The sequence below is a fragment of the Pterocles gutturalis genome, unplaced genomic scaffold (genome assembly GCF_000699245.1).
Source record: "Pterocles gutturalis isolate BGI_N339 unplaced genomic scaffold, ASM69924v1 scaffold2834, whole genome shotgun sequence".
Classification (NCBI taxonomy): Eukaryota; Metazoa; Chordata; class Aves; order Pterocliformes; family Pteroclidae; genus Pterocles; species Pterocles gutturalis.
The window spans coordinates 235,292-256,043 of record NW_010135536.1 but is presented as its reverse complement, the minus strand read 5'-3'; the positions used below and the strand labels follow the sequence as shown (position 1 = coordinate 256,043).

Genomic DNA, 20,752 nt, shown 5'->3' with positions numbered 1-20,752 from the left:
GATTTTCATATGATCCTGACACTTCAGTAAGTAATTATGAATGTAATGATGTGGTGTATATATACATTTTAAATTCCAGTGTTGTCAAGGAAAAATGTGCATGCATTAGTGTAACATATTGTGATTTACAATAGGACACTTCTATCCACATTACTATATACCAGAGGACCAAGAGTGTCTGTCGGTTCTTATCTATCTACTCACAGCTGTATTTAAGCAACTAATACACGTTTCTATAAACAACTTAATTTATAGGCAAAGTGGGCCACTGAGGGTAAAGTTTTCATGAAGGGTAGAAGACATGTCATTCTTCTTTGGTTTAGTTGAGAGATCACAAACTTCCGGCTCCTGTCATGCCTTTTGGTGTTCACTACTAACCATTTTACTCTCCATAATACTTGTGCCTCCTTTTCAATTTGTAATATATTTTGTCCTTTCCTAAATATTTATTTTATTTTCATGAAATAGAGAAGTGCTTTTAGTACTTCTATTGTAGTTGCAGTTGTTAACTCTTTGATAGACTTGATTTTAAGTAGAAATATAGAGGCATTTGACTTACATTTCTTTTTCTGTTTTGGAATTCTTAGCTGATTAAGAACTGTAGTTTTCTGGACAAGAGTGATTTCTTCACTCTGTGCAAAAGAATGACTGAGAATTTTCTTCCAGATACAAAACTTTCTGCATTTCTGTAAGCACTTTTCACCCTGAGATTTTTTTTATTTATTTTTTTTTTTTTACATCTGGTTCCATGTAAGGTTATACATTACATTACTAATGCTCTGGGGCTAAATTAGTGTAACCTGTGTGACATACCTGAGTGGTTTTTAGATATTTTCTCTGAATGAATATTAGGCTGCGAGCCATACACAGCAGTAGCTTTAATTAACATGTCTGCAGTTTTTGTGATTGGTCTCTGCAGCTTGGGAACTAGTTCTGTAATTCTGGATCGCAGCTACCCTCTGTGGGTATTCTTATAATAATAATGCCTTCCTGATGAACTGAGAATGAGTTGTTGGCAGCAGCATTTTCAAAGAAGGAAGCATCAGCCCTGACATCATTCCTTTCTATCTTTCATGCAGCTCAAACGTGTTAATCTTTGCAACATTAGAACTGACACATGGAATCAGATAACAGATACATCTACTTGATTTTTTTTTTTTTTGTCCTGGTCAGCAGAAAAAAAATTGAAGTAGAATAATACAAGAATTAGGGCATGAAAAAATGATAATAGGCAGGGTGTTCTTTTTTCCTCAGTATACTGTCTCAGGTTCTACTAGTTGTTGGCTTTAGGGACCTTTTGAGCTGGAAATAGCATATATATTGCCATGTTTAGAAGCCATAGAAAATACAATCAAGAAAGTGTTTAAAACTTTTTGGCACTCATTTTGGGGCCACATTCTTGAGCTGTGCAACGTAAAATGTCATATTAAGAGTTTTTCCTTTTATGTGGTTTTTAAGCTTGTTGCCTAGTAGTGTCCTTAGGTGCCCATAGCTCTTCGGCTGTGAAAAATAGTGAATAATAGTTCCCAGTTCACATTCTCTATATCATAGTGCATTTTCCAAGGTGAGAAGTCCTGCTTGAAAGTCTGCCTTTTCTCATTGCAGATAGTTTTGTTTGTCTTTCTTAACTGGGAGTGTAGGTTCTTTTCGAGTGATTTTTGGCAGGTCAGGAATGTTTTCTCTAGCAATTCTTTTGTGCATTTTATGCTAGAAAATAAGATAAACAGGTTTTACATATATTTTAAATTAAAATACCATAGAGAAGCAGGGCTGGAAGGGATGTGAAGGTATCTTCTGGTGCATCTATACTACTAAGTATCAATTATACCACCGTTATTTGTGATAGAATTTTGTCTAGCTTGTTCTTAGTGACCTTTGTAATCCCCTTGTTCATGATTCATTGTCCACAGCTATTAAAAGGTTTCTCTAATAACTTAGTCTCTTCTGTTATTTCAGGCAGTTATTTCTTGTCTTATCCACATTAGACATAGTGAACTGATTTTTTTTCTTTCCTCCTCCTTTGTGATGGCCTGTATCTAAAAATGGATATCATGTTCCTTAGTTTTTCTTCTTGAAGTTGATAGACCCTAATTCTTTCAATCTTATGATAGAGGTCATGTTTTCTAGTTTTCCTATTGTCCTTGTTGCTTTTCTTTGTAGTCTCTTCAGTTTGTTCACATCTTTGAGTGGATAAAATTGGATCCAGTTCTTCTGCTGAGATCTTGACAGTGCCAAAGAAAACAGAAGGATTACTACTATATATACACATCTTTCCATAGTGTATTTTTTGCAACAACATGACACTGTTGACTTGTCACCTTAGTTTCTTGATCCTTTTCTTCAGTAGAAAAAGACAACTTCTTAATCAGTTATTTCTCATCCTGGCTTTGTGGAGTTGATTAATTCTGGTGACGTGTATGGCCTTGCATTTCTCCCTATTATATATTACTTTGTTTTTCCTAGTTTGGTTCTCAGGTTTGGCAAGATGTCTTAAAGTTACGTTTTTGTTTTTTCATACTAATGTTGTCTGCAAATTTGTAGTCAGTATTTGGCATTATTAATAAAATAATTGACTCTCATATTGCCTTGCAAAATCCCATATTTTAAACATCCTTCTAGTTTAACAATGAATTGGTGGCTCACTACAGTTTCCCAAATAGTTTGGCATCCATGTTATGTTACTTTCATTTGGATCATATTTTTCCTTAGCTTGCTTACATTGAATATCTTGAGATTTATACCAAATATGACTGCTACTCTTGTCCTTCAACAAAGCCAATTACTCTGTCATATGAAAAATCTGTTTGATTTGATGTAACTTCTTGGGAAGTCCATATTGATTCTTCTAGGTATTTACAAATAGTCTGAAGCAGTTTTTTTTCTAGTTATCTCAGAACTGACTTATCTGTAGTTCTCCAGTCTTCCTTTTTTTCTGTTAAGATGAAAATTGTATGTGTTATTCCCTAGTTTTTGTGCTATCACAACTGTTCCCCAAGAGTTCTCAAAACCACTTTTGTTTTCAACAGCACAGAGATTTTTATCAGCTGTTTTTATTCCTAGGACAAAATTCACTAGATCTAGCTAATATTAAAACATCCTACTATTCTCTTACCTGTTGTTCCCCCCTCTCCCCACTATCAGTGAGATTTTTTTCCTTTCCACCCCTCAGTGCTAGTTGTATGAGCATTTGATTAGCGCTGCCTTTAGGTAAAGAGGGATGTAAAAGAGCATCAGCCTTTTGGTGGTCTTGACGTAATAATTTAATAAATTTACAGGTATGTCAAAGAGAGCAACCTTAATAGAGTTAAGCCTCACTCCGTATAGCTTTAGTCATTTTGTTTGTATGTGAGTTTATTTATGACAGTGTAAATGACGGGGATAATGCTGCCTCAGCTAGTACAAAATACTTTGACATTAAAATCAATAGGATAGTAGAGAATGCATTTTGTAATTATGATAGTTAAAGATCCCAGTGGGGTTTGATATCTACCAACAACCAGTAACTTTAGCACAGACAGGTGGCAAAGGATGAGGGAAATATAGTTGTAGCCTCAGGCAGATACTTGACTCGCGCAGCTGTTTCATGCATTCTGGCAACGTGACTCAGTTAAAATCAAATAACATTCCTTATGCCAATATTTCTTACCTGCATATGAAACCAGTTGTCTTTCATTTTGCAAAAACATGATAATTCAAAGAGCATTAAAAAATGTACTGTTTCTCACACAGAATTTATATCTTGCAGCTGCACACTAATCCAAGTGAAATGGAGTAGAGTTTCACTTTATCAGCCAATCATAACTTTAAACTGTTTTTACAATTCATCGTACAGTTTTTAAAGCCAGATTTAAGTCTGTATATGAAAAATAGTCTACTTGATGTATGAAACCATAGATTAGTCAATATGTATTTAAAGAGGTACTTCAGTAACAACAGAAAAATGACTTTAGAGAATTTACGGACTAAACTCTGAATGATACGCATGGAATGCAAGTGTTATGCCATCAGTACAGTTAGGACTATGTGTGAAAGAAGTAGCTGAAAAATATAGTTAAATTGCTCAAATCATCTCTGATCCTGGTAGTCCTTTATAGCTGTCGTATATGTAGATTACTAGTCTGTCCTGTATCCTAGCTGCTTGTTAGCCTTTTTATTTCTGAGACCAGATACGCACCAGGTGGAAGACAGAGTGGATCTGTTCTGTCTGGGTAAGGCTGAATCTATTCATTATCTCCTTAGATGGGATCATGAAAGAAGATGAACAAAAAATTAAATTCCTACTTTTGAGTGGATGTGCCATGTAAAGATGCTAGGAGATTATCTTTGTCCTCCCACGACACTACTGAGAATTAATTCAATTGTATCTCTCTAGTGGGAAAGCCACATCTTAGTTCCTATGGCCTATTTAATCCCCTTTTAGGGATTATTAGAATTAAAATTATTAATTCCTTAGATTAGGAGGAAAATCATCATAATGCACATACTCAGTGCTTCTTGTCCCACACCAATGCTCAGGTGGTGGTTAATACTCAGTCTATGGCATAGATTTGGGACTGAATTGTGTATCCAGAGAAATGTTGCATACTTTATCTGCTTTATCTGAAAGTGTCAGGAGAATCATAAGATATTGATTGGGCCTTTCTGTCTAACTCAGGTGAGAAATTTTTCTTGAGTCAAGATTTTGTTTTGACAGGAAGAAAAGGATTAGAAAAATTTCTGTTGACAATAATTTAAAATGTTATCTTTCACCCTGTATTTTTAACGTATTTGTAGTTCCTCAGCAATCATTTTATTCTGTACAGGCTCAGATAAACTTGTTTTAATATGTGAATAGGGCTTTATGTATTCTTAGTTTTGGTACTTTGGGAATTAGTCATGTAGTTGTACAATAAAAGTTACAGAAGGGACTGCATGGGTGACTGCCATGATCTCCATTTACACAACACATTTAAATATACTCAAACTTAGGTACACCCTCATGTACTATTTTGCTAACAAGCTCAAAGTATGACTTAGAAAAGACAGCTCCTATGAATAAAAATCTATTCAAGTTTTATGCCTACTCAGTTCTTTAAAATTCTCTTTACTATGCCAGATACATTTTTAATTGATGCTAATTATGATATTTGTCTGTTTTTGCTGTCATCAAGCTGTTAAACATATTACTATTCAGCATTTTTGTATGAATAACACCTTTCCTATTTCAACTCTCTTTTTTTAGAAGTAACTTCCTGCTATAAGTATATTTTCTGGAAAAAAATAAAAAATACTTTAATACCTTAAACAATTTTTACAATTCAACAATTCTCCTGTAATTAGTCTTCAGGCTACCTCTGTCTCCACGGATTTAAAGCTATCATAGTTTACTGTTTTGTGAAAAATATGTTTTACTTTGTTTGGACATGCTTGTCATAAGTTTCTCAGTATATCATTATCCTATAAAACCTCCCACTGGCAGCGTCTGGAAGAAAAAAATATAGTGTAAACTATAGAAGACTTAATGGCAGCTTCCTGCCAACGTTCATTCTTGAGTCAACAATGTTTGTTTTTGGTTTTGCTTTTGTGAAAATATGTCACAATCTAGTCTTTCATATAAGCTTGCTAGTTTTATTTATCAGCCTAGTAGAGCGTATATCCACATCTTCTACTTTCCCCTATTTTTTCTCCTTTTCATTCCATGATATCTGTGTTTCTGGTCATACCACCAGTGAGTGTTTGCACACATAAATTATACACCTAAAACCACTCATCACTAGAAAATTTACTGCTTCTAATATCTTTCTCATGAACAGTTGTGTTTATTTCTGAGTTGACTTCTCTGGTAAAGACAGCAATGGTCTTAGCTTTGGTTCCGTTCTTTGTTTTTTCAAGTCTCTCATTTTAGATATTAGGGTGTATATGGGACCATGTGGGCTTTTAGCTGTATGCCTGTGCTGGGAATATTAAAATGATTTTAGTTTATAAATGCAACTCTGAGTAAAAATAATAGTGGATTGCTATCTGTATTAACTATACTACTACTACCTTGCTGAAGCCAAGGCCAGTACATGGGAGCAGAATATATCCTCCTGACAAAGGATATAATTGGCTTTTAATTTTTCTCTTTGAAAACCTATTTGGAGAAGGCAGGGGGCAGGGATGAAGGTTGCTGTCCTTTAAGATAAGGAGCTTGAATCTTCTTTCCTGTGTCCAGGAAACTTAATGATATTTGGTTTGGGAAATCTTTTATCTTCTAGGCCTCTTTTTGTCAGCTTAACTGCTAACTCTACTTAACTAAAGTAAAGGGGAGAGAGATGCTATAGATACTGTCTCTGAAAAATAGATGTTCTTTTCTCATTTTTAAAAAAAACTTCTTTAAACGTTCTTTGCCATATGTTGTGTTTTTTGAATATGAAATACTTGGTGCTTTTGTAGTATTACAATAGCATAGTAAGTTAATAGTTCTGTTATTTTTATTATCATGTTACTGTGCATTTATAGCAATTGGGGTTACTCTTTTTTAACAGCTAATTTTCCCTCCTCTTGAGGTGGAATGTTCTATAACATTGCATGAAGCACCATGAGATATAGCTCAGATTAAACTACATTCATAATGCAGTACAGTAGGATAACAGTTATTCAAACAACTTGTGTGACACTACATTTGTCTGGGTGACTCAGAGTTTGTATCATGAGGAGTCGCTGTCAGACAGGAAGACGTGTACAGCAGGGACGTTTGGATAACCAGGATCATACTGTGAGTACTTTGGTTTTTTGTTGACCAAATCAATTATATGGAGAAAGGCTATATTTCTTTTTTGTTCATTTATAGAAAGCCTCTTTAATATTACACTGTCATATGAACAGATGTTGTATTACAAGGCATTACTTTTGATCTTGTCATGAGCAGTAGATTTTAGATAAGTGCACAGCACAAAAAAGACCCCAAACTGAATAAAAACCAGCTTACAACAAGAGAATTGTTGAGCTCTAGTTTTGAATAATTTTATTTACTTATTGTAAACTTTTTAAAAGGAAAAAGAAGCAAACCCTTAAGTTTTAAGTGCTCAGCTCTCTTCTTAGATAAGAAAATAGTCAAAGCACATCTTATGTGTATTTGCTTATCACTGTTGTGTAATTTTTTTGTGTTTTGTCTTTGTTAGCCCAAGAAAAATGGACAGATATGATGATTTCATATACCAATTATTTCCTTTTATTTAATTTTATTTTTTACTAGCCTTGAAACACTATTCTTCTCAGTATCCCTTCTAGCAATCAAGATCAGGAAAAATCCAGCTTTTAATAAAAAATGCCTGCAATTGTCTAAGCTGTGTTGACTAAATGAATGAGAATTATTGAAATCTCCTGCAGTCTCTGTGGAGATTTTCCTTTGTAGAGGTGTTTCCTGTGGAATTCATCTTAGAGAGGGGAAGGAATTTAGATCCCATTTATATGCATACGCGTGTGCTCACTGAGGTGATTTTGAAGGTCTTATGTATGCACCAAGAAACTGGAGAAATTAGATATTTGGGAATGGAAATTGGTGGTCTTCCAGGCAATATTGGATCTAAAAGTGCTAAATCCTTTAATAAATAAACCTTGATTCAGACTGGAATGTCTTGGCTTGATCGTAAAGGTGATATTATGAGGGACTTCTAGCTGTTGACTAGGCTCAGAGATAATTATCTACACATTCCAATCTTGTTCTGCCATCAGCAGTGCCTGAGGTCTAAATGGACCACATGTTATTTCCACTAGAAGGATATTATATTTAGATTATCCTCATTCCCAAACATTTCAAAAAATATTTGCATCTGACTGGAAATACAAATAATAAAATAATTAACTCTATAAACCTGCTTCTTAGAGTCCTGTGTTGCTAACACAGGAGTCATAATTTCAGCCATTGTAGTCAGTTTTCTGACTATGGCATCATATGTTGTGAGCACATAGTTACTGTTTTTGTTAGGCTGTGGATGAAAGTTTTTCTTTGTTGAATGTTTTGGAGGTGAGATCTCTTAAAACATATCAATGTGATGTGGAGGATTTTTCTCATAATACAGTTCAGATACTCAACACACTTCATTTACTGGATCATGTACTGGAGGCTAACTGGAGAAACTGTATAGGTCATCTGAACCACTTACATATGTAATTTAATCATGAAACAGTCATAGAATCACAGAATCATAGAGTAGTTTGGGTTGGAAAGGACCTTAAAGATCATCTAGTTCCACCCCCCTGCCATGGGCAGGGGCACCTCCCACTAGCCCAGGTTGCTCAAAGCCTCATCCAGCCTGGCCTTGAACCCCTCCAGGGATGGGGCATCCACAGCTTCTCTGGGCAACCTGGGCCACTGCTTCGCCATGCTCACTGATAAAAATTTTTTCCTAATATCTAATCTAAATCTGCCCTCTTTCAGCTTAAAACAATTACCACTCATCCCTCCACCCTCTGATCAAGAGTCCATCCCCATCTCTCCTGTAGCCCCCTTTCAGCACTGGAAGGCTGCTTTAAGGTCCCCTAGAGCCTTCTGTTCTCCAGGCTGAACAACCCCAATTCTCTCAGCCTATCCTCATACGGAGGACATTTTGTCTAGCAAAAAAAAAAAAAAATCTATCACTCAGTAGAAATGCATTGCCAAATGCATATTTGGCTGGTGTATCATTAACTGCATGACCAGAAATAAACAAAAAGTCTAGGTGCTGGAACTTTGAGTTATAGTATCTGCATTTTTATACTTGGGCTAAGCTCTCACAAACTGATGTGATAGCATTGAAATATTTGTTTTTGTTGTAGGTGATGCAATAGTTTGTTATGGCTGTTCTTCTTCATATGGGCACTAAACCTTGTTTTGGTTCAGTGATAGTCAGACAGTGTGGTTTTGTTGCTTGGAAAAGAGCAAGTTCTGTAATTCAGCATCCTTGTTTTGCCCAGTAGTGATTTAATCCTTTTCAACTGCTGCTGTATTTCACAAAGAGATGGAGATGAATTTTTCAGGAGCTATCCTGGAGTAAAACTGTTGTTATTAAGTCTCGTTACTTCCCCTTCCTTCCTTCAGATAGCGATTGAGGAAAACTTTGCAGTTTCAGGAGGACAGTATTTCTTGGTCTATCTTCCTGCCCTTGTTAGTGTTGTCTCCCCCACCTGATTTTCTTCTCCCACCTCTGTAATCGTGGCTAGCCATTCCTACAGTTTCTTTTTTGCATACTCTGTGTGTGTATAATTGTGCACATTCTGCCTCTTTGCAACTTTGCTCTGCAGCACTGCATGCTGTCTGTGCAGTTATGTGTAAGAGTCTCTGTAGCTGCTGCATAGTTTCCTCCTGAGCTAGTGTGCCTGCAGCGTTGTGGAGGCAGCTATGGGCTCTGTTAGTGCTGCTGAGTGCCGGCAGCCCTGCTCCCAGCGGCAACAGGCTCTGCAACCACCCTCACATCTGGCTCCCTTTATGCAAAAGTAGTATTTCCTGAGACTGTTGCTGAGTTCAGGTCGGCATCCTGCTCTTCCAGCGCTGCTTCTTCCTCCCCCAGGGAATTTCTCTCTAGCATGTTGATTGAGGGGAGGCACAGTGATCTGGGACTGACTTATCCGCTAAGCTGATTGCTGTTTAGTAGGTGTGGGGGTAGCTTCATGAACGGGGAGCTGCTATTTGAGCAAGATTACTATTTAGTGCTCTGAAAATTTGACATACTGATTGTAAACTGCCTTCATGAAGGAATTGCTGCTGACAAATTCTGTGTCAATATTTCTGCTCCATCATGTGATCATTCGTAGCTTATCATGTGTTAATAATGGAGTCCAGTTGTCAGACATTTTGCTGGCCCCTGCAGGCCTCCCCAGCTACCCTATGGGCTGTCCTCTCCTGGACAGACTCTTAAGCACCTCAGTTCTGTTCCTATTGACTGGTCTCTTCCTGAAGTGACCCTCCAAAGCAGGTTTTGTTTTTGGTTTTTTTTTTTTGTTTTTTTTTTGTAAGAAATATTTCCTTCTAAGGAATCTTTTTCCCCAAATATGACACAAAATATATAACCTTTATTTTTAGGGCTTAAGTGCAGTTTATTTGACCTGTAAAGACAGAGCCCGTATTGGTAATTATTTGGACCACTATAGCATGTTTGAAACAACTTAGTCAACTGTTTGGAGTCCTGCTCCGTGTGTCCTCCTGTACTTCACCTGTGGCTCTGGATAAATTTGAGTAAGGATGGAACTACCAATTGCTATGCCAAGTATTAAATTTTTTCTTCATAAGAATGTTGTGCAAATGGGTGTGCCAGATCTAGAACTTGGCTCTTTAACGTACAGACATACCATGACTTTTCTTAAGGTTATTTCTATAGCTGATATTGCATTATATCCAATAGAAATTAATTTTAGCATGTCCATGTCACTGTGACTTTTGTAGGTGTGCCAAGACAATAAAATATTGCATAAATAATTTTATAGTAAAAATGCCAGAGAATTAAGTAAACAGGGAAAGATTATCTGCATTGAGAAAAGAGTGAAGGTACAGCTTGTTTGGGCGTTCAATACTCGCATGAACACTATGTTAAAAGCCACAGTACTAAAGGTGGTATCGCATTTCTTTGGTGCGGAAGCTGTGCCTTGTTAGCAGTTGCATGAATCTTTATTTGTCTTGCTGCATATTAATAATATTTAGCTTGTGTCAAAACTAGATAGGAAACTGTATTTTCTGAGACTTCTCACATGAAACGATCCCAAGTATTTTCATACAATAATGTTTTCACTTTAATAAATCTTACTTGCTGTTTCACAATATGTAAGAACATTGTGCTGTGTGGACAAACACTTACATACATAAACTACCTGTTTGCAGTAAGACTTTACATGTACCATGTGAATTTCTGCTGCTTTTGGAAACAGAGTAAGGGAGAAGCATTTCTAACTTTAATAATATATTGAGATTATGGATTAAACACAGTGGGGAAATGGCTTTGTGCAGTGTAACCTAACAAGCGTGCTAAGAATCAACTTTTGGCAAGAAAACTCCCAGTTTGCCCTCTCTCCCTGAAGTTGACCTGGTGGATGAAATAGTAGATGTGTGTATGATTCTAGGCATGCCTTCTCCAAAGATCAACATTTGTACACACTTTAGTCACCTTTTATACGCAGTGCTATTGACGTTAACCAGAGAGGCCAGTCTGACAGCGCTGTACTTTAACACCAGCTAAAGAGTTGCTCTGCTCTACTTGCATGGTTTATCTAAAAAGACTCAACACTGAAATCACACAAAGTAATTGTTTTCAGTCTATAAGAGTTCTCTTCCAGATACAATATCCTGTAGGACAATTGTGTGTCCTACTGAAATCAACATACGTTCAATCTCTAATTCAATTACAAATTTGTTTTATACTTCTGAAAACATCAGGTTGAGCTCTTTAATTTGTCAGTGTATTATATCTACGTCTGCTTTCATTTGCACAACTATAGAATACCTTTAATGCTACTTTTTAAATTAGGTTTGCACAGTATCAAACAAGTGTAAGTTAAAGCAGAACTGAGGTCACCAGCTGTTTAAAACAGTCACAGACTTGGTCAAATGAAGCTAAGTGGAATAGGAGAGAGAACTAATAAGATATGTCAATTGAATAATTAACTTTCAAAGTAAATGAAAAAATGAAAAAGATGCTACTTGTTTTGTAAGAAGGGGAATTGCACAATTGCTCAGGTGCTTGGTCTTGTTTCTCTTACAGTGCGTATCGGGACGACTTCTAGAATGAGGCCAACAGTGAGTTTTAGGCCTTGTCAGTGAGAAGTTTACCTTGGACAAAGGACATTTGTTGACTGATTCTTGCAAGACTGAATACTGTATCTTTATTGACATGATCTGAGTGGGGTTTTATTCTAATTTATATAGCATTGCAAAATCAGAATCTGATATTAGTTACTCCATCATAGAACTGTATTTTGCTGCTAATGAAAGAGCTTTTATTTGGGGGTAAAAAATTCCAGCTACATCTGCGAGGAGTATTCTGCTGTTTTGCCAATCCTTTTCAGTCTTGCAGGAGGTCACAGTCACATTTTGGGTTGTCATACAGTGTTGTCTAGTTGAAACTAATTGAGAATACCATAACTGGAGGCTAGTTGTGTTTCACAATGTGAAGTGTTTAAATAGATGACAGTATTCCTGGGACTGCAGTGGAAGCATCATTTTTGTTTGCACTTGAGAATAGTTTTTGTTTTCATTTGTCTAGAAACATGACCCTAAAGCACATACGTTAACATTATTTATACAATTGTTTTAGTTTGATTTAAATGAAACTATGTAAATATATAAATGTTCTTCTTGTTGGTTTTGGCTGTTGTTTTGGTTGGGCTTTTTAAACTGATTATTATTCTATTTAACTGATTATTACCAATATTTTCCAAAATTATTTAATTACATTTATCAGTTATAGGTGAAATCCCTATATTAATTGGAAGACCAGATAATGAATCCAATAATTGTATTGTTACGGTCATATATTTTAATGAATTACTGAGGTTTAGAATGAAAGGTGATGGAAGTTCTAACTGCCAGTATCAAGAAAGTTAATAATTTTAGTACAGTTTGCAGAACGGTCTTGCAAAATCTTACATCAATTTAATAAAGACTGCTACAATATTAATCCTTCCACTTGGGATATATGTGTCTTTTAATCTATGTGAATTCTATTGTTATGTAGAGATGGATATAGTCTCTACCGTAACACCATGCTAATAAAATTAACAAGACCATGGGACAGCCAGCAAAGAAATACTAAGGAAACTAAAATACCTTCTCTCCCTGACTGTGGTCCCTACAAGCCTATACTGTATCTCTTCTTTATCTGAATAAAATCAAGCATTGTGTATTATTAACATAGCTCTCAGCAACAGGATTAAAATGGTTTAAATCCTACTTTATGTGATAAAGTAATCTCAGGAAGGTTGCTGATTACAAATTCTGCAGCATGGCATCCCATTTGATAATTGTGCTGTTGTATTCCTATGGAGATGGCAAGCCATTTGATGAGGATTGCTATTTCACTGCTTCTGGTAATTTGTGTGATACTACCACTGCATTGGTGGTTGATATCATTGGGCCCTACTTGCCTAGTCTACTATGATTATTTGAAAAAAAAAAAAAAAAAAAAGGCAACCCCAAGTTGAAAATTAACTATTATCCTGGATTTTATAAATGTTCTCCTTAATTTTCTGTCAAATCCTTCAGTTGTGATGTTTATTTTAAAGCTGATATACATTCAAGAGTATGGTTACTTTTTTCTTCTCCGTCAATATCTGAATTTGTGAGAGACGACGTGTCTAATTTCTTCATTTGGAAAGGTTCAGGAACATCAGCCTCCGTGACTATATTGGCTTTGTTAAACCCGTTTCCTTGGTTTAAAACTGTGATTGAAGATCAGAGGTGAGGAATTTGGCTATGGATGACAAATGGGATGGCAAGGGAGTCGAGGGGAGGGTGACAAAAGAGTTTATTTCCATGTCTTGCGGAGCTCAGTATGATGCTTTGCTATGTCTGTTTGCTTTTGCGAAAAACAACTTTGCAAGGAAACTGTTTAGGCAGTTGTACACTGGAGATATTCCCATTAGAAACAGAAAGAAACAAGGTATTTACAAATGATATTGCAGGACAGCATTGGCAATTTTAAGAGCAGTGGCTCCACATGACTTGTGTTGGGCCTCCTGTAGGTGTGTAATTGAATTAGTCATGAGATGGAGTGGTTCTCTGCGTGGCCAACAGCCGCTGGTACAGGATCCTGGGATGCCTGGCACTCATCCTTCACTACGCAAAGCATAGGCAATCCATTAGTGTAACAAGCTGAAGTTTCCAGCCAGATTCGGAAGAGCTGGTAAGTGGATATTTGTGTGTACAAATCCAGGTTTTTATCTGTTTTCCCTCATCTCTGTGAACTTGTTATCTATGTCCTTTTAGTCCAGTGAGAGAATAAGTTTGTAGGAAAGCCACAAAGAGAAATTTTAAGGAATATAGTGTTTCCTTTATTGCAATTTTATGCTTAATCATGGGGAAAAACCCCAAATATAGTTTTCATAAAATTAATTTTCAAAGAACTGGAGATAACTGAAATTTATATAGTGTGTTAAATCAGCCAGAAAAAAAAAAAAAAAAGAAAAAAGAAAAGGCATTTCCTTAGCAAATGGAAAAAAATAAAGTACCTTTGAAAACAACTGGGTGGATTTTTACACTGTCTGATGATTTCTTATAGAAATGCAGCTTGCATAAACCTGTACTTGATAAATGTAGTAGTTTGTTAAACTGTTTTTCTTTTTTGGATTAACTATAGTGGTTACTGTTCTTTTGTATTAAAGAAAAGTGAAGAATCTGTAACTAGTAGGATTTGTTTATTTTATTTTACTATATAAAATACATAAATGATCTGTGCATGCTAACACAAAATTAGGTTCTCAATTAAAGTAGGTATGGAGGTTTTTATATAGCTACTGATACTTTAAAAAGTCAGTTGGGGAAATCCAAAATGCTTGTATTTATCACTAGTATCATTGCTAAAATGAAGTGCCAGCCCTAATGCTAACTTTGATTGCTGGAAAGCTGCCAGCTCTTCACTATCCGGCAAAAATATATTTTACTTGAACTAAGAAAAAATGCAATTGTCCCTCCCCCTCCTTATTCCCACAAACTGGAACAGTGTTACGTTAGCATGCGTTGTGCTGAGCCGAATCCAATCTGGAATTAGGAATGCTCCAGGGCATTTTTAATAAACTGTCATTCATCTGAACTCTGCCCTTATTTAATTTGCAGAATCTGGTAATGCAGATGTACACTTCAGCCACATTAATTTTTTTTTTTCTTTTCTTGTCTTTGTGTGAAATGCTACTGGTTGAACTTGAAAATGTGAAGCTGCAGAACAAGTAGAAAGTGTTCACTTAAAATAGACTCAAAACTAAGAAAGAATTATAACAGTTAGTTTGCTGGTTTTCTGCCATTCTGAAATGTAAACTTAATTCTAGTACTGATTATAATAAAATCCTTGACTCTGAGGTCAGTTAGGCTTTCTGAAAGTATGAAAAAAAAGGCTTTTATTAGGAGATGCAAAGGATAAAATTAAGCTGTTGTCTTGCAAAGGGGAAGAACACCCAGTTGATAATGTATTCAGGGCATAGAGCGCTTGCTAGGAGAGAACTTTGTGTTCGGTGAAGTTCTCACAGTAAACTCTTTCAAAACCTGAATTCTTATTAATTCTTTAGCTGTTATCTAAAATGGCTAAGTTGGTGATTAGAAGTAGTTAGACAAGGAGATATAGTGCGGAAAAAATGAGCATGCGTTCGGGCCCTGGGTGCCTCCCTGGGCCGGGAGCTGCCCCTCGGCAGCCTCCACTTTGGGCTGTTAACATGACCCTGCCGGCAGGGGGCGCTGCAGGGCGGGGGTGCGCCAGCCCCAGCAAAGACCTCGGCAGTGCTTGCACAGGGACAGTGCCTGCCCCAGCTTCAGCACGTGAGGGCATGTAAAATGCTGCCTGGGTTTTAGACTATGTTACTGACCAACAGCCATTGCTTTGGGAGGCTTTGCTAAATGTCTGTGTAAATAAAGGTCTTAAGGATGCATAGGTGATAATAGAGGTAGGATAGGTGCTTCAGATTGGGGGGAAGATGGCTGGATGAGATATTACAGGTAACAAATGTGGTCATGAATGCAAACTTTATCTTTAGTACAATGATAAGAAAAGTATGTAATTGTGCTAATTGGTCATTACTGAACTGATACTTCAGTAGGGGACTCAGTTCAATGTCTGGAGAGTGGAAAAACTAAAAAGAAACTAGAAGGCAGATTCTTTGGAGAGGAAAGGAATCCGGGATGCACATTACTCTCTGATGAAGTGCATCTAAATGCAGCAAAAGAAGTATTTGCTGTAGGTCAGAAAGCTAAAATTTTTCACTGGTGGTACTGAATTTGTTTCCATTTCTTACAGTAGGACTAGAGTAGTAGTAAATCATAGAATCATAGAATGGTTTGGGTTGGAAAGGACCTTAAAGATCATCGAGTTCCAACCCCCTGCCATGGGCAGGGACACCTCCCACTAGCCCAGGTTGCTCAAAGCCTCATCCAGCCTGGCCTTGAACCCCTCCAGGGATGGGGCATCCACAGCTTCTCTGGGCAACCTGGGCCACTGCTTCGCCATGCTCACTGATAAAAATTTCTTCCTAATATCTAATCTAAATCTGCCCTCTTTCATCATTAATGCTTAATTTTCTTCTGCTTTCATGTTAATTCTAATATCAAAGAACAGAACATGTACTTGCACTAATAATTTGGTTTATGTTTTACAATTTTTTTCCCCTGCTAGACTTTTATATATTGATAATACTGCCTTCCATGTTTAAAGTTAATTTTTCATTGTAATATATCTGCTAGAGCTATATAGTAAATGTGCTAGGATGATTATGTGCGCAACTTCAGCATTCATACATTTACATTGGATAGCAGTTGATTAAAAAAAAAAATTCTTCTGCATGTGCCTGCTGGTTGAAATCTGCTGTAGGTGTTGGTGAGACAGTTAACTAGGAAAACATATAACTCTAAACTTGGGTCGTATTCAAAAAATGAAGGAAGAACTAGCTGGCAAATGTGTTGAAAGTGTAGATGAAAGTATAACTTTCAAGTCTACATGTGTTAACGATTCGTGGTTTGAAAAAGTTTTCATATTCAAATTTTTAAAGGTTTTTTCCCTCTCTTTGATCTCTTTTGTCTGGTAGTATAAGAGTATGTTATTAATATACATTAACAAATCCACAGCTTTGTTTTCCACAGGTCTTTAATTCCCTTAAATGTTTTTAAATGTAACTGATGTGATATATCAGAATTTAGGTGAGCATTCAATCAGTCAACAGGTTGGGTACTAAGTTAGCTGAACCTGTGGGAAAAGCAGTACAATGATACGAAAGATGTGGAAGTTCTACTATTCTGTCTTTTTACATTCTCATCTGCCAAACAAATCTGCAAATGTAATGTGGAGTGACTTGGTATTTAAAGACACTGTCTCAAGGCAAGAGTCTGTATGTATGAATGAATGACTTTGCATTCTTGAATCCTTACTACTGTTTCCATTAATGTATGTTGCCTGGAATTAGTGGCTGGACACTTGGCAGAAACTATATGGAGTTTCTAAAAAACACAAGGATGAGCCTAAGAAATAACCCAACAAAACAGGTAGAACTACCGTATTATGTGTTAGTAGTTGAGGCGTGCTCTTGTTGGAGACAGAATGGGTTTGTTTTATTGTACTAAAACAGCAAATGAAGTATCTGGCGTTATATTAGAAATTGATTATTTTTTTAACGAAATATGATCTCTCCCCTGTTTTTTTTTTTTCCTGGGAGCTAAGTGCAAATCCAGCTTTTTAAATGATTTTATTTCCCTCAAGTATACTTTCTGTTTGCTGCTTCTACTGTGAAAGTTCAGTAGATAGTCATTTTACAAAGATATCTAAAGCCTTCATCTTTATTCATGGTTTGCTTTAGTAGAATGTTACAGCTGCACACACTCTGATGCAAAATTTGAGCTCCTTGTTATTTCATTTCATTGATCTTATTAGACCGTTCATAAAGATGCAGATACAGCTGATGTAGAAGGAGTAGGTAAGCAGTGTATAAATTTCAAAGAGGATATGAGTCCTCATTACAATTTGATGAAGTCCGTATTATTAATTTTGCTTTATTGAACCTGTTGTATAGGATGTGTGTTCAAATAGAAACAAAAGTATGTGGCTTACAGACACTGATTGCATGCTAGTAGGATTTAGATAACACCAACAAACAACAATTAAGATGAACTTGAGAGAAAACATTTATTTTCTCTGTAGCCACACTGATTATAGTGGAATATTGTCAGACTTTTCAACACACCAGCAAATGTGAACACTTTTCCATGACTTGCGTAACGTTAACAACTGGAATGTATTTGAAAAGGGGGAAATCGTACTGGTGTCCTGGTTACCAGAGACTATTCGTGACCCTCTGATTCTGTGAATATAATGATTAACCCACAAGTAAATTTTCTACTGGCAGACAGGTGTCATATGTAGTCTCCATTCTTTAGTGTGTTCTTTAAATAATATGATAGGTCCTGTCATACACTTTTTTTTTTTTTTACTTCTGAATTTTGTTTTCTAAAAGGATAATGGTTTTCTGAATTTCTGCAGTAAACAATTTATCTCGCATCCAGTTGGTATTTACCAATGCTAAAGAAAGAGTGGGATCACCCTAACTTTCCTACATTTCATACTTCAGAGATTCTCACAGTTGTCATGAGGAGAATAACTTGGTTGTTCTGAGAACAGCAACAGACATTTGAAGTTCAGAATCAGAGCATAATTCAGGTTAGAAGGGACCACTAGAGGCAATGCAGTCTAAACCCCTGCTCAAAGCAGGGATAACTTCAAAGTTGGATCAGGTTCTCCTGATCTCTTCAGTCAAGGTCTGAAAATACTCAAAGACTGGAGAGTCTACAGCTTCCTTGGGCAACCTGTTCCTCACGGAAGGGTGTGCATTTTTTGATGAGAAAAAAAAAGAAAAGACTGTCATGACCAGTTTTATGTTAAAATATGTATCTATATCTGCACCTGAAATTTCTGAAATTGCTATTATGATGAGTTACCACCACCCTGAATTTAAATACTATAAATGGTGAAGAAAATAATTATAAATTGTGTCTGTATGTGGCAGTTGCACAAGTTAAATGGCTTTCTGGCAATCTGTGTTCTGTTTTGTATAAATGTTGCTTATTACTTGATGGATTAATGGAAACATTCAGATTTTTTGGTATTTAAAGACTACATTTGTTGGTTTTTAAAACAGTTAAGACAGGAATAGATTTGAACAGTCATTTACTTAAAGTAATTACTTTTTTTTATTTTATTTTGTATTTATATAGATTTAAGATTTACTTATTGTAAAGAATATGAAGCTTAAAATGTTCTCTCTCTTAGGTAGAAGAGCTGATGAATGCACTGGAAAAGACTAGACAAGAATTAGATTCTACCAAAGCCCGTCTTGCCTCAACACAGCAGTCTTTGGCTGAAAAAGAAGCACATCTGGCTAACCTGAGAATAGAGCGGAGAAAACAGCTTGAAGAAATTCTAGAAATGAAGTAAGTACCTTGATTTCTCTAATTTCTAGAACAAGTAAAATTGCTACTTTGTTATAAGAGAAGGGTTTTTTTTTTTTTCTGCAGGTGTTTTTTCTATGTATATATTTAAGTCTGAATCTAAGGACTTTTAAGAGTTGTAAGACGGTTAAATTTCTTTAAAATATGGAAATGCAAAAGTCTTCATTTTAGAAGTACTCAACAATTGACATGAGAAGAATGTTTTGAAAGCTATCCTTTGTTACATGCCCTCGTGGCCAGGAAGGCCAATGGCATCCTGGGGTGTATCAGAAGGGGGGTGGTCAGTAGGTCAAGAGAGGTTCTCCTCCCCCTCTACTCTGCCCTGCTGAGACCGCATCTGGAATATTGTGTCCAGTTCTGGGCCCCTCAGTTCAAGAGGGACAGGGAACTGCTGGAGAGAGTCCAGCGCAGAGCCACCAAGATGATGAAGGGAATGGAGCATCTCCCTTATGAGGAAAGGCTGAGGGAGCTGGGTCTCTTTAGCCTGGAAAAGAGGAGACTGAGGGGTGACCTAATTAATGTTTATAAATACGTGAAGGGTGAGTGTCAGGAGGATGGAGCCAGGCTCTTCTCTGTGACATCTAGTGATAGGACAAGGGGCAATGGGTTCAAGCTGGAACATAGGAGGTTCCGCTTGAGTATGAGGAAAAACTTCTTTACAGTGAGGGTGACAGAGCACTGGAACAGGCTGCCCAGAGAGGTTGTGGAGTCTCCTTCTCTGGAGACATTCAAGGCCCGCCTGGATGCGTTCTTGTGTGATCTGATCTAGGTGTCCTGCTCCGGCAGAGGGATTGGACTAGATGATCTTTCGAGGTCCCTTCCAATCTCTAACATTCTGTGATTCTGTGATTCTGTGAAATAAAATATCAGCACAGTATAACTTCCATGAGAAATTGAGGGTCTAAAGCCCCACCTTTCAGTGGGAATTCTACGTAGAAATTCTATTAATGTCAAATTCAATGAAAGGAGTTTATTACCTTTATATGGATGGTGTGAAGTTTATTGCAGTGAATTGGTTGAAAAAAAACCCAAAACAACAAAAACTTATTTGCATACACATTATCACTATGTGTATGTGTACAGAATGAAAGAGGAGGATAGACCTATAATTTAAATCTAACTTCTTACCCATAATAAAGATAAATATCTGTAATTATGGGGTGTTAAAGTTCCTACATGCTCTTTAAAATTGGCAAAAAAGAGTGAACCTGTTATGACTTCGCTTAGGCTGGTGAGTGTGTAGTTAACCTTCAACAAAGAAAATTCACAGTTGTAATTTCCAAGTTCTTTTATCAAGGGAGGGAAAAGAAAACCCAAAACACTTAAGCCATGTATAACTTCAGCTAAGTTGTTGTAGATATCCTTATATTTTAAAGGAAGGTAAATAATCAGAAAAAATGCTGATACTGTAATGGAAGCTTGAATGTTTCCAGTGAAGTCAAAAGAACCTCTGCTTTTGACTTTAAAGTGGTCTATATCTATACAGAAGAATGGGAGCACATATGAATTAGAGTAGTATGTGATATTATATTCTATAATAGATATATTTTTTAGTTTTCTGATTTTCTTGTATATGTACATATTAATTCATCTATGATAACTCAGATGCTCAGTGCCAGTATATTTCATTCA

General features: G+C 36.4%; 1 protein-coding gene across 1 annotated transcript in view; it reads left to right on the top strand.

The window, feature by feature from the left end:
* LOC104467951 (ERC protein 2) overlaps positions 1–20,752 on the top strand; it is a gene marked incomplete at its 5' end in the record, with an annotated part of 266,693 nt that overhangs the window by 85,576 nt on the left and 160,365 nt on the right. The window contains one exon of the mRNA XM_010081926.1: positions 18,942–19,102. Within this exon, the coding sequence (XP_010080228.1) occupies positions 18,942–19,102 (161 nt within the window). The remainder of the gene's footprint in view (positions 1–18,941; positions 19,103–20,752) is intronic.